This window comes from Microcebus murinus, chromosome 6, assembly GCF_040939455.1.
Source record: "Microcebus murinus isolate Inina chromosome 6, M.murinus_Inina_mat1.0, whole genome shotgun sequence".
Classification (NCBI taxonomy): domain Eukaryota; kingdom Metazoa; phylum Chordata; class Mammalia; order Primates; family Cheirogaleidae; genus Microcebus; species Microcebus murinus.
The window spans coordinates 59,792,749-59,811,593 of record NC_134109.1 but is presented as its reverse complement, the minus strand read 5'-3'; the positions used below and the strand labels follow the sequence as shown (position 1 = coordinate 59,811,593).

The window sequence follows — 18,845 nt, the reverse complement described above, 5'->3', positions numbered from 1 at the left end:
ATACTTTGAGGAAAATTTTAATAAAGTCTTAACACTGAGTTGATAACCAAAGTGTACTAACGAAACACTTTATGTGCTTATCTGCTTATAATGAAAAATGCTACCTTTTCTCCTAAATGTTTGCCATTTTAGCCTCACTTTCTTCATTTGTAAAATTAGTAGGATGAATTTAAGCTCTGATCAATAGTTAAATTTATTTTGTGAACATGATATGCACTAAAAATTGTTAGTCTGAAGCAAGTACAGGTAAAACCTTGAAACAAACGAACCCAGAAATGTGGTGTGCAGCAAGAACTTTGGGTTGAGTATTATTCCTGGCATTGCCCCATCTCTGTAACCTTGAAAGTCTCTCTTAACCTCTCCAAACCTCAGGTTGCTTGTCTATAAGACAGTCTGTCATTAAATTATCTTTAAGGTCTTTTCCAGCGTTAGATTTCAGTTTCTGTGTATATTAGTTCTCATATACAGTAAGAAATGGTGCATATGTGGTGGTCTCAGGATTAAGTTTAGGGATGGAATATCATAAAGGGAGTTTGCCCTAGATTGTGTGATAACTTCTTATGTCCAAAATTAAAATATATATATATATTTTTAGAGAAGGGTCTTGCTTTGTTGACCAGGCTGGGTTGCAATGGCATAATCATGTTTCACTACAGTCTCGAACTCCTGGGTTTCAAGCCATCCTCCTGCTTCAGCCTCCCAAGTAGCTAGGATCACAGGCATGAGCCACCACCCTGAGGCAAAATTTAATATATTTTAAATGGAGCATGTTAGGTGTTGCCCATGAAACACAGACCTACTTTTATGTCTGCATCTTGGATTTTTTTATTTTTTTAAACAGAGTCTCACTCTGTTGCCCCAGCTAGAGTGCCGTGGCATCAGCCTAGCTCACAGCAATCTCAAACATCTGGTCTCAAACGGTCCTTCTGCCTCAGCCTCCGGAGTAGCTGGGACTATAGGCATGTGCCACCATGCCTGGCTAATTTTTTTTTCTATATGTATTAGTTGGCCAATTAATTTCTTTCTATTTATAGTAGAGACGGGGGTCTCGCTCTTGCTCAGGCTGGTTTCGAACTCCTGACCTGGAGCAATCCACCCGCCTCAGCCTCCCAGAGAGCTAGGATTATAGGCCTGAGCCACCTCGCCCAGCTGGGTTTGTTTTCTTAATTGAAAGATTGACTTAAAAACAAAATTGGGAAGAAATTTCCCAGTGTCTAAGCATGCATCCAAAGCAAGTAGATAATACTTTATATTTAGTTGATCCACTATCGCTTATGAAACCTCTCACTTTATCTCTCTTGAACTTCCAAGAAAGTCATAGAGAATGCATTTCCAGACCTCTGATCATCTGCTATGTGTGGGTATTAGCAACTCTTTTCCTTCTTGGATTCTTCCTCTTCCAAATCGATGAAGATTTGTAGTAGCATAGGTAGAGACCATGTCTGGTGACATGGGGACCTAGATTAGGTGTCAGAGCCTCTTCCACCAAAGCTGGGGATTCCGAAGATGTTAAGATACCCTCCAGCTCTAACATCAACCACTTTCCAAACCTCCTGGTCCCTTTTCCTCTTCCCAGAGTTTGCACCTCCCATGCTCTAGGATTCTTTTTCTGAAGATATTTTTGTCCTTGCATATATTTTGTGGCATTATATTGTTTATGTGTTCGGCCACTCTACTGCACTGTAAGCTACTTAAGGATCTAAGTCCTACTCATCTTTGAGTTTCTGCAACCTGGAACATAGTAGGTACTCAATAGATGCTGAAATAATAAATGTAAGATGCTTTAATGCTATGACGAGAACAAAAAGGAAGCTCCTGAAGATTGTGAGGCCTTTCTACATACCCTTGAGAGGATGACTCTGAGAACCTCAGGACCGGTAGCAGCTCCCTCTCCTCACTCCTGTGAGTTATAACCAGAACTTACCACCACTTGGTCAAGGGCAGCATTACCAATCATTGCTGTGTAAATTTTGGCCCCTGGGTAGGGGAGGGATCTGAATGTCAGACACCATGTGTATTAATGTCCTATTTGCTACTGTAACAATTTCCCACACACTTAATGGCTTAAAACAATGCAACTTTATTTTCTTTATATTTCTGGAGTCAGAAGTCAGACATAAGTCTTACAGGGCTAAAATCAAGGAGTGCCAGGAAGGCTTCATTATTTTGGGAGGCTGTAGGGAGAGAATCTGTTTCTTTGCCTTTTCCAGCTTCTAGAGCAGGTGTCCTCAAACTACGGCCCCGCAGGCCACATGTGTCCTGCCGAGGACATGTATCCGGCCAGCCGGATGGGTGTTTTTCTCGCTGCTGCCTGTCCTGCTTAGCAGCTAACTCCTCCTGGGCCCACAGTGTGCATGTGTGTAATGTGCGCCTCACTCTCCAACGGCCCTCCAAGGGTCTGAGGGACAGTGAACTGACCCCGTTTAAAAAGTTTGAGGACCCCTGTTAGAGGCTGCTCCCGCCCACGATTGCATGACTCTGACCTCTACTTCAGTCACCACATCTCCTCTGACCCTGCCTCCCTCTTTCACTTATAAGGACCATTACTATTATTTTGAACTTACTTGGTAGTTTAGAATAATTTCCCCTCTCTCAAAATCCTTAATTATATTTTTTGGCATGTAAGATAACATTCACAGGTTCTGGGGCTTAGGACAGGAACATCTTTGGGGTGGCCCATCTGTGACTACCACACCTCATCTGTTCCTTGAGCCATTTCAAGCCCAAGCAAACAATTAACAGGTAGGACAGAAGGGTCCTGAACAATGTACTAGAACACACATGTAAATTATTATCCACTGACCGGACCACCCATGGATGGCAGCAATGAACAACTCTTGGGGACTGAGAGTAACCGCTGAACGGAGTCTCAGCTCTGACACTAGTAGTGGTACAATCTCAGGCCTTGATTTAATTCTAAGGCTCAGTTTCCTCATGTGTAAAATAGGGATTATATTACCCCTCCCTCTCGGGATTATGGAGAGGATCAAGTGAGATAATGTAGGTAATGCTCCTGTCCAGCACAGAAATGGGAACCCTGGGGCTATTGTTACCACCAGAGCAGAGCAAAGATGAAAGCTCTGATTTTACCAACTCACTGGCAACAGACATGGAGCAGTCGCAGTGCTCACCGATTCTTAGGGCTCAGCTAGAGTTTGTTTGCACAAGAGTCCTTAGAAAATTGGAGAAGTGAATACCCCCTAATAAACATATTCCCCCAAGAAATGATCTAGATGCAGGTTCTGTAGAATGTAACAGTTTGAAAATCATTTTTCAAGACCTATCTAAAATAATGAATTTGGAAGATTATGCAGAAAAATTCTGTTCAAGCTCCACTCCCTGTCAAGAGACATCACACTCTCAGCTCCCACGGCCACTTCCCGACAAAGACAAGTGTAACCATAAAGACACTCACCACTTCAAAATGTACCTTTCTACCCACATACCTTCTTAACTCTGACATATCCTTCCTAACCCACGCCTGAGCTAAAAGACTGATGGGGAGGCAAGTCATGTATTTTTCTAAATCCAAGTTTGAACTTAGAACTAGAAAATAAACACAGTGGGAGGTATGTGTTGGAGTCTGATCTCTGTGACTCATTCTCTGATCCATAAAACTCGATTTGGGTCTTATATGTCTCATTTCTAGTTCTTTTCTAATTTAGGAGTGTGACTTCACAATAAAAAAACTTAGCAGTTTGTGTCACATGAAGAGGTCATGAAGAGGTAGAAGTAGTGAAATGCAGCAAGTAGTAAAATGTGGTTCAAAATGGTCTCAAACTCTACAAATACCAGCTTCAATGGCATAAATACATACAAGCTTCAATTTATTAACTCACAGACACAATTTATTAGATGCATTCACTGCTTATTTGTAACATCTCTTTTTTGTTTTTTGTTTATTTATTTATTTTTTGTTTTTTTGTTATTTTTTTATTGTTTATTTGTAACATCTCAAACACAACATTAATAGTGCCTCAATAGTAACTAAATTGTGATGGTAAGTAGCAACCAGTTACCTAAATTATACAACCTGTGTATAAATAGCACCTGAGAAAAGAAACTTGCTAGTAATTTATCTAAGATGGCAATCTTTGTTTAGCTTACTTTACTACAAAAGCTGTAGATCTTAAAACCATAGATGGAAAATCATACATGAAAAATGTAACATCTAAAAACTAAATATTAACAGACTAGAGTAAGAGTAAGAGAGCAATCAAAAAACAAATTCAAGAATGAAGAGTTTATTCATTTCATTCATTCATTCATTTCATTTATTGAGTATCTCCATCAGGGAGCTGGTAATGGAAAGATAAATACAACATAGTCCCTGTCTTGAAGAAAGTCCCGTGGAAATATACAGCAAGGAAGCCAACATTTATGAAACAATCCCATGCCTGGTACAATGGCATATGCCCAGGATATCTTGTGAGCAAAAAGGAGGGCCACCAGCTCAGTCTGGAGTGAGGTGGGTCTTAAGAGACAAGTGGAAGTTAATTAGGCAGATAGAAGAAGGGCATTCAAAGCAAGGGAACCAAATGTACAAAGCTACAGCTCATCCGTAAAACATAAGAAATTCCAAGAAGTTTGCCAGAGTCTCGGGTAGGGAATAAAGAAGGATAGGAAGTAGTAGGTCTATGAGCCTTGTAGGCAATCCTACAGTGAGAACTTCATTCTGCATGATTGATGAGACAAGAGTTTTCAAATGTGTTTCTAAAATTCTAAGTCTGTATTGAGATATTCACAGACTAAGAAATGTACCCTTTTAAGTGTACCATTCAATGTTTTTTAGTATATTCACAGTCGTGCAACCATCACAACCATCTAATTTTAGAACATTTTTATCACCTCCAAAAGAGCAGCCACTCCACATTCTGTCTTCCCTTTGGCCCTTGGCAACCATTAATCTACTGTCTCTAGTATATTTCCCTGTTCTGGCCATTTCATATGAATGGAATTGTATAATATGTGGTCTTTGTGACTGGCTTCTTTCACTTAGTTTAACGTTTTCAAGGTTCATCCAGGCTGTAGCATGTATCAGTACTTTATTCCTTTTTATGGCCAAATCATATTATGTTGCATGGAAATACCACATTTCCTTTTCCATTCATCAATTGATGAACATTTCAGTTGTTTGCATTTTTGGCTGTATGAATGCTGCCATGAGCATTCATGTACAGATTTTTGTGTGAACATATATTTTAATTTCTTTTAGGTATATACCTATGAGTGGAATGACTGGGTTATAGGGTAACTTTGTTTAATATTTTGGAGAGCTGTCAAACTGTTTTCCAAAGTGGCTGGCCCATTTCATAATCCCACCCACACATTTTATAATCTCAATGTATGAGGATTTCGATTTCTTCACATCCTTATCAACACTTGTTGTTGTCTGTCTATTTTAACAATACTAGTGGTTGTGAAGTAGTATCTCATCGGTTTTGATTTGCATTACTCTAATGGCTAATGATGTTGAGCATCTTTTCATGTGCTTCTAGTATCTTCTTTGAAGAAATGTCTATTCCTACCCTTAGTCCATTTTAAAATTTGATTATTTTGTTCTTGTTGAGTTTTAAGAGTTCTTTATACATTCTAGTTTCAAATCTTTTAATAGATACATGATTTCAAAAAATAAAAACCCTCTCCTTTTTTCAGCTATCTTTTTGATTTCTTTTTTCTTTTCTCCACATATTCTAAAATCTTTTCACTTTCTTAATGGTGTCCTTTGAAGCAAAAAAGTTTTAAAATTGATGAGGTTTAAGTTTATCTAGTTTTTCTTCTGTTGCTTGTGTTTTTAATGTTATATCTAAGAAACCATTGCCTAATGGTTGTAAAGATTTACTCTCATGTTTCTTTCTACGAGTTTTATAGTTGCAGCTCTTACATTTAGGTCTATGATCTATTTTAGTTAATTTTTTAATATGGCAAGGTAGGGGGCTAATTTCATTCTTTTACATATTGGTATCCAGTTGTCCCAGTATCATTTATTGAAAAGACTATTTTTTCTCTCAAATTTGTTTTTAAAAATGCCAGTATAGGTATGTTAGCAATCACATTCTAAAATGCTATCACCTTTTAGATTTATAATTGCTTACTGATGAATTGAGCTGCTAACAAGAAATTTCTCTTTTATTTCACAACTGGATTACTTGTGTGTCTTAAGACTAAATTCTTAATAAATATGTCAATAGAAACATTTTTTTAAAAAAGATATTGAGTTCTTACTATACAGTGCCAGAAACTATGCTAGACACTGGGAGTAGATAGTAAATGACACATAGTCTAATGATAGAGTAACTGGGGTTCCTGGTATAGACTAGGGGAAGTAAAGATGATTTCTCCAGTTGAAGGGTCCTCGCAACAAAGGCAAAGCATGACACACACACAAAAAATCTGAGCTAAGGAGCTTGGTTCTTTTGGGAAAACCAAAAGCCAGTAGAACTGGAGTGTAATGGACAATAATGAAAGCTTCCAGATGATGCTGAAGAAATAGTCAGGAGCCAGTTAATGCAAGACTTTATAAACCATGATCCAAACTGTGTGTGTGTGTGTGTGTGTGTGTGTGTGTGTGCGCTTTTGTGAGACAGAGTCTCACTGTGTTGCCTGGGCTAGAGTGCCATGGCGTCAGCCTAGCTCACAGCAACCTCAAACTTCTGGGCTCAAGCGATCCTCCTGCCTCAGCCTCGCCAGTAGCTGGGACTACAGGCATGCACTACCATGCTCGGCTAATTTTTTCTATTTATTTTTAGTCGTCCAGCTAATTTCTTTCTATTTTTTTTAGTAGAGACGGGGTCTCACTCTTGCCCAGGCTGGTCTCCAACTCCTGAGCTCAAACGATCCTCCCGCCTCGGCCTCCCAGAGTGCTAGGATTACAGGCGTGAGCCACCAGGCCAGGCCCAAACTGTGTTTTGAGGCTTCCCGGGATGGTCCAGCAAACTCATCGGATATTTTTAAATTTTAAGGCAAACACAGCGCTATCTGTCGGACACCACGGGAACTACAGTCTCGAAGTGGTTACACTTCCAAAGCTTACTCAGTTCCTTTCCATGTATTTTTTTCGCCCTTGCTGTGTTAAAAGCAAACCCCACGGGAAAATCAGCGTGGAGTAGGAAATGAAGATGGCTGTGTCCAATACGATTCCAAGGTTTAAGAAGTTATGCAGTGCCCAATAGGCACTAAATTGTTAGGTCATGAATATTTCTTTTGGCCTAAGAGTGCGTTGAGAAAATTACTGAGACACTAAGGGCAACTTGAGCCGAGATTGGGGAGCCTCTACTGTAAGGATTTGGGGTTTTGTTCCAAGTTTTACAGGTTTAAAACCTATGAAAAGGTTTGAAATGGGGAGAATGTCATGGAGGCCTTAATCTCTTCTTGTCAAATGGTATTTTAAAAATCTAGACATTTTAACTAAAACGATTTTGTTTTAACTTTTGTTCAATTATCACAGTATCTTAGGTTTGAATTTCAGAACTCTAATTAAGAGCTGTAATGTTTTCCTCCCTTACAGACAATTTTGCCCCAAGGCAGTTAGAGACCAATCAATAACCAAAGCAGAGGTGGCTTATTTTATTTTTATTTTACTTTTTGAGACAGAGTCTCGCTTTGTTGCCCAGGCTAGAGTGAGTGCCCTGGCGTCAGCCTAGCTCACAGCAACCTCAAACTCCTGGGCTCAAGCAATCCTTCTGCCTCAGCCTCCCGAGTAGCTGGGACTACAGGCATGCGCCACCATGCCTGGCTGATTTTTTTCTATATATATTAGTTGGTCAATTAATTTCATTCTCTTTATAGTAGAGACGGGGTCTCGCTCTTGCTCAGGCTGGTTTCGAACTCCAGACCTCGAGCAATCTGCCCGCCTCGGCCTCCTAGAGTGCTAGGATTCCAGGCGTGAGCCACTGGCTGGCCTTAAGTGGTTTTTAAATTGTTTCTAATTCTACAAACTCTGTCTAAAGAGTGGGGAGTGGAAGGACCCACTACTTCTCTGGTGACTCTGGGCTCACTTAAAGTTGGAAAGGATAGGACACTATTCCCACAATGCCTCCTTTTCAAGTTGCTTGCCATTTTTATCCTCTCAAATGGGCGTGACCACTAGAGCAGAGATTGCTGGTGCCACCAGTGTCCATTCTCCCCTTCTCTTTCAGTGAAAAACATCAGTCTCCATTTTATTAGGAGGTTATGCCCCCAGCTTCCCTGATTAGAGATGTGGCTTTGTGACCGACTCTACCAATGATAAGAGAACTTTCCAGAAGGCTGCTGAAAAGGAGCTGACTCAGCAGGTGTGTTCTGTCTGCCCTTTCTTCTTTTGGCTTGTCACAGACTTGATAGTTAGAGGGCCATTAGCCCTCTTGGACCTCTTCTTCAGTTTTTGGGAAGAGTTTGAGAAGAATTGATATTAGTTCTTCTTTAAACATTTGGTAGAATTCAGCAGTGAAGCCATCAGGTCCTGGACTTTTCTTTAATGGGAGTCATCTTATTACTGATTTAATCTCCTTTCTCTTTATTCATCTGTTCAGATTTTCTATTTCTTCCTGATGCAGTCTTGGTAGGTTGTATGTTTCTAGAAATTCATTTATTTTATTATATTCTTTTATCTAAATTGTTGGTATATAATTGTTCATAGTCTATTATGATCCTTTCTATTTCTGTGGTATCAGTTATAATGTCTGCTCTTTTATTTCTAATTTTATTTGAGTCTTCTTATTAGTCCAGCTAAAGGTTTCTTAAATGTTATCTTTTGTTGATACCTATTGTTTTTTGAGTCTATTTTTTGAAACAAGGTCTTGCTCCATTGCACATCATAGCTCACTGCAACCTCAAACTCCTGGGTTCAAGGGATCCTTCTGCCTCAGCCTCCTTAGTAGCTGGGACTATACAGGCGTGCACCACCACTGATCTTTGTCATTTCCTTCCATCTGCTAAGTTTGGGTTTACTTTGCTCTCCTTTTTCTAGTTCCTTCAGGTGTAATGTTAAGTCGTTCATTTCACTACAGCCGTGTGCCTAACTCCTTAAAATTCATCCAAGCTGGGCACAGTGGCGCATGCCTCCAATCCCAATTACCTGGGAGGTTGAATGGATTGCTTGAGGCCATAGCATTCAAGAACAGCCTGGACAACATAGTGAGACCCTGTTTCATTAAATAAATAAGATTCATCCACATTGAGTCTTTAAATTTAGTTAATTAATAATTGCCATGTAGTATTTTCACTGTGCAAACTTACCAGTTTATCCATTTCCTGCTTATGGACATTTGGGATATTTCAGTTTCTCATTACTATAAGCAATGCTACAGTGAATGTCTTTAGACGTATCTCCATCTGTATAGATCCTGGGGTTTCTCTAGAAACAGAATTACTATTTCAACTTCACTAGAAATACCAAATTACTCTCCAAAGTGTTTGTAGCAGTTTATACTCCCACCAGTGGTGTATGAGTCCCCCACTGATCACATTCTTGCCAACACTAATGTATGCCTGTAATTTTTGCTGGTTTGACTGTGTGAACCAGTATTTTGCCATGATTTTAATTGTCACTTCACTTTACTAGTGAGACTGAACATTATTAATTATGCCAGTTCATATACTTTATGGACATTTTCTGTAGGATCATTTTCCTTTTCCTCATTTGTAGCAGTTCTTTAGACATTCTGTATACCAACTCTTTGTCTATGTGTTGCAGATATCTTCTCCTGTTCTCCAGACTGTCTTTTCATTTTGTTTATGGTGTGTCCTAAGCAAAGAAGCTAAACAAAAATTATGTTGTAGAATTTATCAAGTTATTCCTTTATGGTTTCTACTCCTTTTTTCCTTCCATCCCTTTCTTCCCTTCCTCCTTCTCTTTCAAGTAATCTTTCCTATTTGAATAGTGATTGAATATTTGACAAGATCGAAGCATTAGTATTTAAGTATTATAGGTATAATTATGAATGGTATTGTGGTCCCTTTTCTTGTAGAGATACATATTGAAGTGTTTTTTTTTTTTTTTTTGGTTTGTTTGTTTTTCTTCTGAGTACCATGGACATATTGAAGTGTTTACAGATGAAATAGTGTGATGAGTGTAATTTTCTTCAAAATAATATGGAGAAAGAGTGGGTAAGGGCAAAAGCAAGACTGCCCATCAGCTGATAATTGTTAAAGCTGGGTGATGGGTACAGGGGTGAGGGTTCATTATAGTATGCTATCTAATTTTGTATATGTTAGAAAATGTTAGGCCGGGTGCAGTTGCTCATGCCTGTAATCCTAGCACTCTGGGAGGCGCCCGGCCTAATTTTTGTATTTTTTGTGGAGACGGAGTCTTGCTGCGTTGCTCAGGCTGGCCTCGAACTCCTGGCTTCAAGTGATCCTTCCACCTAGGACTCCCAAAGTGCTGGGATTATAGGCATGAACCACAGTGCTCAGCCTGTGTACACGTACATATTTCAAAACATTATGTTGCGCCAGGCGCAGTGGCTCACGCCTGTAATCCTAGCACTCTGGGAGGCTGAGGTGGCCGGATTGCTCGAGGTCAGGAGTTCGAAACCAGCCTGAGCAAGAGCGAGACCCCGTGTCTACTATAAATACAAAGAAATTAATTGGCCAACTAATATATATAGAAAAAATTAGCCGGGCATGGTGGCGCATGCCTGTAGTCCCAGCTACTTGGGGAGGCTGAGGCAGGAGGATCGCTTCAGCCCAGGAGTTTGAGGTTGCTGTGAGCTAGGCTGATGCCATGGCACTCACTCTAGCCTGGGCAACAAAGCGAGACTCTGTCTCAAAAAACCAAAATAACATGTTGCATGTGCTATATACAATTTTGTTTTTTTGCTACAAAGACTGTAAGCACAAGAGATATATATATATAATTTTTGGCAATTAAGAAATTCTTAAAGCCCACAGAAAAAAGGGATTCTGCCTTTGGAATTTCTACCTTCAAAGTAACATGCACATTTAGGGAGACTAAGAGTTTCTTTTGAAGCAGATGTTTCTGGCAGATGTCTCCTAGCTCTACTAGGAGAGTTCAAGCTAAGAGTCTTTGATCTGCTAGGATTTTTAGCACATGTGAACTTCCTACACTCTTTCTCTAATTCTACCAGATGTAGCCATATCAACTTATAAATTGCTTTAGTTACAGACCTCCTGCCTTCTATATAGGATGGGTTTCTAGATGTTCTTTTGATTTGTGGTTTGCCAACTTCCCTCCAAGAAATTGTCAAGAAATGGCCTGGACTGGTGGACCCTTTTTCTTAGTTTGCCTTAAGAGACAGCATCGTTCTGCCACCCAGTAAGTTAAACAAATGCCATACTTTGCAGACTCTGACCTAGTTAGTTTAGACATTAGAGAGAAAAATGTCGAAATGAAATAGAGGGAGAACATTAGGGAAGAAGCATAGGGCTTGGAAAAAAATTTTTTTTTCATTTTCATTCTGCTTAATGTATTTTTTTTTTTTTTTTTTTGAGACAGAGTCTCGCTTTGTTGCCCAGGCTAGAGTGAGTGCCGTGGCGTCAGCCTAGCTCACAGCAACCTCAAACTCTTGGGCTCGAGCGATCCTTCTGCCTCAGCCTCCCTGGTAGCTGGGACTACAGGCATGTGCCACCATGCCCAGCTAATTTTTTATATATATATCAGTTGGCCAATTGATTTCTTTCTATTTATAATAGAGACGGGGTCTCGCTCTTGCTCAGGCTGGTTTTGAACTCCTGACCTTGAGCAATCCGCCCGCCTCGGCCTCCCAAGAGCTAGGATTACAGGCGTGAGCCACAGCGCCCGGCCTTAATGTATTTTTTATTTCTCTTAATACTTCCTATTTGACCACTTCCTATTTGACCTATGGATTATTTATTAGTGTTTTGTTTCACTTCTGAGTGTTGGGTTTTAACAAATGTATAATGGCATGTAACCATCGTTATAGTATCATACAGAATAGTTTCAAGTCCCTAAAAATCCCCTGTGCTCTATTTATTCAGCCCTCTGTTCCTCCCTCTGAGTCCCTGGCCAATCTCTCAAGGACTACTCTTTTTCTCTGTTTTCCCCAAGTGTGGGGCATTTGTTTGTAGGGAGGCCACAAGTTCTGTGCCTCCCTTTGTCACAATAGACCAGAGATTCCTGTTGGGTGTGTTGTAAACAGAGGAGCCACTCCTCAGGCCCCCTGCTCTGAGCACACCCCAGGACCACTTTCTAAAGTTGATTTTTCTTCTTATAGGTAATTGGACAACACACTGGCAAATTGTTTTCTAGTCTACGCTTCAAATAAAGGTATACTCCTATTTGGGCTCTGGCTTTATATGGGTTTTCAGTTCAACTGTGACTTGAATGAGTCTAAGTGCTTATCTCCTGTCTCCCTGTAGGTTTGACTGTCAACTCTCCTCGTGCTGGCAGCCCCACAGTACCCCAGCCAGGGGAGCCACAGCTTCAACTCATGTGATTACCAGAATGGTTTCTCATCCTTTTTTGTGCACTTAGCTACGAATTTATCAGATGCTCGTAGTATTTGAGTTAACATTTCTAGGTGTCTTAAAAATATAAAGTTTATAATTTAAAAATTTATTGTGGTAAAATATATACAACATAAAACCATTTTAATCATCTTTAAGTGTACCATTCAGTGGCATTAAGAATATATGCACGCTGTTGTGCAACCATCATGACCATCCATTTCCAGAACTGTCATTCATCATCCCAAACAGAAACTCTGAGTGTTTTAAACAAGTTTTTAGGTTATCCACTTCCTGCTGATGAAGCGGAGGTAGAGAGGCATTTCAGGCTGAAGGCACAGCAAATGAAAAGGCATGGAGTTTTACAAGAGGCCCAGGATCTGAGAAACAAGAGTCTAGTGTGACAGAGATCAATATTGTCATGAAAAGTGACAGATGAGCCTGACAGAATGGTGTCAGATCATGCAGGCTGTGTTAATGCCATTGTAGGTAATAGGGAAAGGAATTTTAGAAATGGGAAATTGAGTTGCTTACTTTTGTTATTTAGGAAGATTAACTCTAGTAGCAGGGAGATCTCGCAGTGATTACAGTCCTAAACTGCCAATTGTCCAGAGTTCATTGATATATTTTGTCCAGTATTTTAGTTGTTTCCAGAAGGATGTCAAATCCTGTACCAACTCCTCCTTCATGGATAGAAGTGGAAGTCCATAGTTAAGTTTAGCTGTGGGAGTGTATGAGATTGTTCAAGGACTTTACGTAGTCTTAGAATAAAGGAGAACCAAAGACGAAGAGTATGGGTGGATCCCAACTTTATTTTTTAAGAGTCAGGGTCTCGCTCTGTCACCCAGGCTGGAGTGTACTGGCACGATCACAGATCACTGCAGCCTCGAACTCCTGGGCTCAGGTGATCTTCCTGCCTCAACCTTTCCAAGTAGCTGGTTTTACAGATGTGTGCCACCATGCCCAGCTAATCTTAAAAATTTTTTGTAGGGACAGGGTCTCGTTATGTTGCCCAGGCTAATCTCCAATTTGTAGCCTCAAGCAATCCTCCCACTTCAGTATTCCAAAGTGGGAGGATTACAGGCATGAGCCAGCATGCGTGGCCAAATCCCAACCTTCAGTAGCTAGAGCAAGAACTAGTGAAAGGAATTAAGAGTTCTTCAATACAATCTTTAAATTATCTTTATTATTTATTCCAAATCAGAGATCAGCAAACTACAGCCTACAGGCCAAATCTGGCCTTCCACTTGTTTCTGCAAATACAGTGTTACTGTAACAGCCATACCCAATAGTTTATGTATTGTCTATGGCTGCTTTCACACTACAATGGCAAAGTTGAATAGCTAAAATGGAGATAGATGGCTGGCAAAGCTTTAAATATTTTCTACCTGGACCTTTACAGAAAGTTTGGCAAGCCCTGTGCTAGAGGACTGTGGATTGAACAGTGAAAAGGGTGTAGGATCAGGCAAAGAAATATCAGTCACAGAAGCTAAGGCAGGGAAACATTTAAAATCAAATGACTATTAGCTGGAAAAATGCTACGCTGCCTCATTATCCATTTTTAGTTTGCTACTCTCAGGTCATTAGATCAGAAACAGCTATTATATACATGAAAAGTATTACTTACATGAGTTAATTATAGGAGTTAGTCAAAATATCCCAAGGAGATTATAATTTTCTACAATCTAAATGTCATCAGAGAACTGGTTAAGTAAATCAAGACTGGGATTATCTGAGAAAGGTTCCAAATGAGGTGAGTCTTAGATACAATAGAGTATTGGATGGTTTATAAACAAATACAGGTATCTACAATATATTACACTAATAGAAAAAAGATGCTTAAAATAGGACTTGTATAGAAAGCAGTCTGGAAAATTACACACCAAATTTATTTCTATTTTATATATATATTATTTTCTATTTTTTTTGGAAACCACCATTTGTTAATTTTATAAGTAGTAAAATTTTCATTTTACTGGGGAAAAAAGCAATATACCTCTAATAATCACCAAATCAAAGGCTTAAGTCATGGTCTTAAAGTTTACAGATTTGTTCATCTAAACTTTGAATATATCTTCTCAAAAAATTTTTGTTTTTTTAGACAGTCTCTCCCACAGTTGCCCCAGGGTAGAATTTAATGGCACTATGATAGCTCACTGCAATCACAAACTCCTGGGCTCAAGCAATCCTCCTGCCTCAGCCTCCCAGAGTGCTAAGATTATAGGTATGAGCCACCGTAGCATGGCCTTGAATTTTTTTGATAAAAAGGGTTGCTGGCTCCCAAGGCAAAACATTCATTGAGGAAAGTAAGGAATGGGGATTAAATCTTTGCTTAGTTATTTGTATACCAGTAAATTACTTGTATACTGAGGTTCCTATATTTTCCCCCCTAATCTAGGTTTGCTTTAATGCTCTTAATACCACAAGCTCCCTTGAACGTGAGTATAAAAGGCTAATGTGGAATATAGCCAGAGCATAACCTTCCTCATGTTTGTTAGTGAAATTAATCTAAGCCTTCTACCAAATTTTTGAAATCAAACAATGTACTCCCATGTGTGCAACTGACCATATCCCCTTTTCTCTAGAAAAAGACATAAAATTTTAACATGCTGAAAATGAATGAGAGAACGAGCTATATTAGAAGAACTGTGGCCTTCAAAACGTTACACAGGTATTAAATTACTGCTTCTCCCGTGTTTCTGCATGTTTAAATAACAGTATACATGGGAACTAAATCAAAAGCTTGGAAGACAGCACTGTTCCAGTACTTGTGCACCCTTCAGTATATATTCTGAGCATATAGGTAAAGAATATAAGGACAGAGGTCCTTAGAAACGAGGAATAAAAAGGAAAAGAACCAAAAAAAGAGTACAATCATATACCATTCATTTTGCAATGAGTATCTTTCCAAACATTTGACTATTATCTGATATGACTATACCTGACCATATATTCTCTGTTTTCCTGTTTGCTTACCCTTTTATGCTTTTTGCAAAGATAAACCTGCATGTTTCATCTTGCTGGAGATACCCTGATATAATGGAAAGATAGAAATTGGTGTCATTGACTCTGTGATCTTGGGCTAGTATTTAAAAAAAAAAAAATCCAGTCAGGTGCAGTAGTATGCGCCTGTAATCCCAGCTACTCGGGAGGCTGAGGTGAACGATCACTTGAGCTCAGGAGTTCAATTCAATTCCAGCCTGGGCAACACAGCAAGATGCTGCTTATTGAAAACAAACAAAACCATCTGAGTCTTCACCTCATCTGAAAAATGGAGACAATACCAAAAATATTACAGCACTCCGCCTTGTTATTTTTTTAAAGAGATAGGGTCTTACTCTGTTGCCCAGGCTGGAGTGCAGTGGTGGGATCATAGCTAACTGCAGCCTCCAGCTCCTGAGATCAAGCAATTCTCCTGCTTCAGCATCCCAAGTAGTTGGTACTATTGTAGACAGGGGTGGGGGGGTGGGGGGGTGGTGTCTCACTATCCCAGGCTGATTTTAAATGCCTGGGTTTAAGTGATCCTCCCACCTTGGTCTGTGCTGTGATGATAGGTGTGAACCACTGTGCCTGGCCATAGAACTGCCTACTTAATACAACAAGCATTTCACATAATTAGGTGCAAAGACTATAAAGTACTGCATTAAAGGGCCTGGCACATAATAAGATGTATTAATTTCTTTCCCTCTGGCACTCTCTTTTGCAAGTACAAATCAAGTGTTTTTAGAATATATTATTTATCTGGGTTTAGAGACAAATGTCTCTCTGTCATCATATTTAACTCCAGTACTCTCTTAATCATGTTTTTGTTTCACCTATTTCATTATGTAGTCCTTTCTCCTTGAATAAAAACATGAAAGCAAAGTAGGAGTCACATAATCCTGGTTGCTTTCTTGGTCATGTTAACTACATTCTCAGCCACTAACATATGCCCCTTATCTGTTAACCTCATGGCTATATAAAAGTTTTAATTACTATAGATATGATGATTTTTGTATATTGAAAGGTAATATATTACTTTAACTGAGTCTGAGAAAGGCAAGGCATAAATATAGATTGCAAGTTTTATGACTGATTTTCAGACTAAATAATTCCACAAGTAGTCAGTCAGAAATAGTTCCTTCTTAGTGTTTATTGTCTAGAAGAAAAGGAAATATAAAATTACTTGTTATTAACATAAAAAAGTAAATATTACATAATCAAATAATTTATTTTCTATTAAAATGTATTTTCAGAATTGTCCCTTGATATTTAAATATTAAGTAAAATTTTCTAAGAAATTTGGTTATTGGTATATACAATTATTACAAATTTACCAAAAGTTATACATATGAACATATTTATGCAAAGAATCTAAAAATCGATGATCTCAAACTATATGAGAAAGAAATAAAAGAGGGGTAACTTGCCAAATAAACTAACCTAATTAAATATATTCAAGATTTTCAGATAAGAAAATAGAAGGAAGTTTCTCTCTCCTGCCCACCAAAAAGCCCTACAGAAGTGACATCTGCCTCTTGCATCCTAAAGAGGAAAAGACACTGTTAAAAAATTGAGGTCCTGGCGGGGTGCAATGGCTCACACCTGTAATCCTAGCACTTTGGGAGGCCGGGGCGGGAGGATTGCTTGAGATCAGGAGTTTGAGACTAGCTTATTTAAGCTACATGGCGAGACCCCTTTTCTATGAAAATAAGAAAAATTAGCCAGGTATGGTGGTGCGCACCTGTAGTCCCAGCTACTGAGGAGGCTGAGGAAAAGGATCCCTTGAGCCCAAGAGTTTGAAGTTGCAGTGAGCTTATAATGATACCACTGCTCTCTAGCCTGGGCAACAAAGCGAGACCCTGTCTCAAAACAAAACAAACAAAATACACACATATATATTAGGTATATTTTAATTTCCAGAGTGTTTCTTAACTAGGCGAGCATATTCTAAATTTTCTTTCCTCTTTTTAATGAGAATCCATGCGTAAACTGTTACTGTTTTTGGCTGGTCGTGGTGGTACACACCTGTGGTCCCAGCTCCTAGAGAGGCTGAGGCAGGAGGATTGCTTGAGCCCAGGGGTTTGAGGTTGCAGGGAGCTATGATGATACCACTGTACTGTAGCCTGAGTGACAAAGTGAGACTCTGTCTCAAAAAAAAAGTTATTGCTTTTGATGAGCTGTATCTCACTCCTCAAGGGTTTAGGCAGAAAAAGATGCAAATTACTGTTACAGAGATTTAAGTACAATAAAACACTGGTGCCTATGGTATGTATCTATCACATGCAAACTTCCAGTTCTGATTTGTAAAAATTCCAGAAATTCAGAATTCTTGGAAAAAATGTTATCATTTTATTTGTACACTTAAAGTTGTACATAGAAACTTATAATACAGTTCTGTAAAACTGAAAGAACTGTCAGGGAAAAGGAAGGGTGTTACCTGTTTTTGATTGCTCATTAAGGAAGTTAGAGAAATAAAACAAGAACACAGTAAAAGGTTTAAAAAAATTAAAGAACATTTTTCAGGTATAAATTTTATAAATACAAAACAAATTCACAAATTACTTTGAATGCTAAATAAATATCTAATTAATAAACTCAGACTTAATACCTTCAGCCAGCACTGGTACAGCATTTCAAGGATATAAAATTAGATTCATTCATGTGTAGTGTTGAAAAGAATATGCTCATTAAACAATTCTTAGACATATACACATTTTTCTAAACTGTGCTATTGTAGAAGACTCATCTGTAGATAAATCTCCCTTAATACCACAACTTCTAAAAAGTCAATAACAAAATAAGTCATAGGTGAAAAAATAGTTTCCAAGATATGTGGACACATGAATGATCTCAAAAATGTACAAAAGCCTCTGTAAACCAGTACTGTATCCAATACATCTATCAAAATTATTAGATACTGAACAAAACTGTAGCAAAGGAAATCTTTCCTACATTCTCCTGAGTGCTTAATATTAAAATTGAGAATATAGTGCAGGCCACATTTCAACGTGGTCAATCCGTTGTTATTGCTTTATACATATGTCTGCTTTAGAGCATGATTTAATGTTCCATTTTCATGAACAATTTGTTTTTCCTCAAATACATCCTTTAGAAGGACAAAATTAGATTCGTGACTTTTTTACAGCCGGTGGTGTGCTAACTTGATCCACATTACTGGGTGTGACATGGAGTCCAAGCTTTTGAGCCTGAATATGAAAAAATGCTTGAAGCCTAGTTCCAGCTTTTGCTTCACTTGTGTTACGAGGGTTGTATTCAAAGCAGTTCGAAAACATTAACTCAATATCATCAATAAACTCAGCTAGAGAGGAAAAGAAGCAAAAAAGATTAGAATGCAAATACATAAATTATAATTTTTATTTGTATCATATCTGGAAACTTCATTAAGAAAATGGAAGCCCACTTTTTTCTTTAGAAAAGATGAGTCTGAAACAAGGTGG

At 38.8% G+C, this 18,845-nt stretch overlaps 2 protein-coding genes and 1 non-coding gene across 9 annotated transcripts in view; all 3 read right to left on the bottom strand.

Moving 5' to 3' along the window:
- The window catches only part of SNX6 (sorting nexin 6), a 334,434-nt gene that overhangs the window by 133,107 nt on the left and 182,482 nt on the right, over positions 1-18,845 (bottom strand). The gene's annotated exons all lie outside the window — the stretch shown is intronic.
- On the bottom strand, positions 12,005-12,137 carry LOC142871794 (small nucleolar RNA SNORA11). The gene has a single exon (XR_012919981.1). It is a non-coding gene; the product is annotated as a small nucleolar RNA SNORA11 (small nucleolar RNA).
- BAZ1A (bromodomain adjacent to zinc finger domain 1A) overlaps positions 17,714-18,845 on the bottom strand; it is a 94,333-nt gene continuing 93,201 nt past the window's right edge. For all 6 annotated transcript variants that reach the window (XM_076004092.1, XM_076004094.1, XM_076004093.1 and 3 more), the window contains one exon: positions 17,714-18,706. In XM_076004092.1, coding sequence (XP_075860207.1) covers positions 18,510-18,706 — 197 coding nt within the window. In that variant the 3' untranslated portion in view covers positions 17,714-18,509. The remainder of the gene's footprint in view (positions 18,707-18,845) is intronic.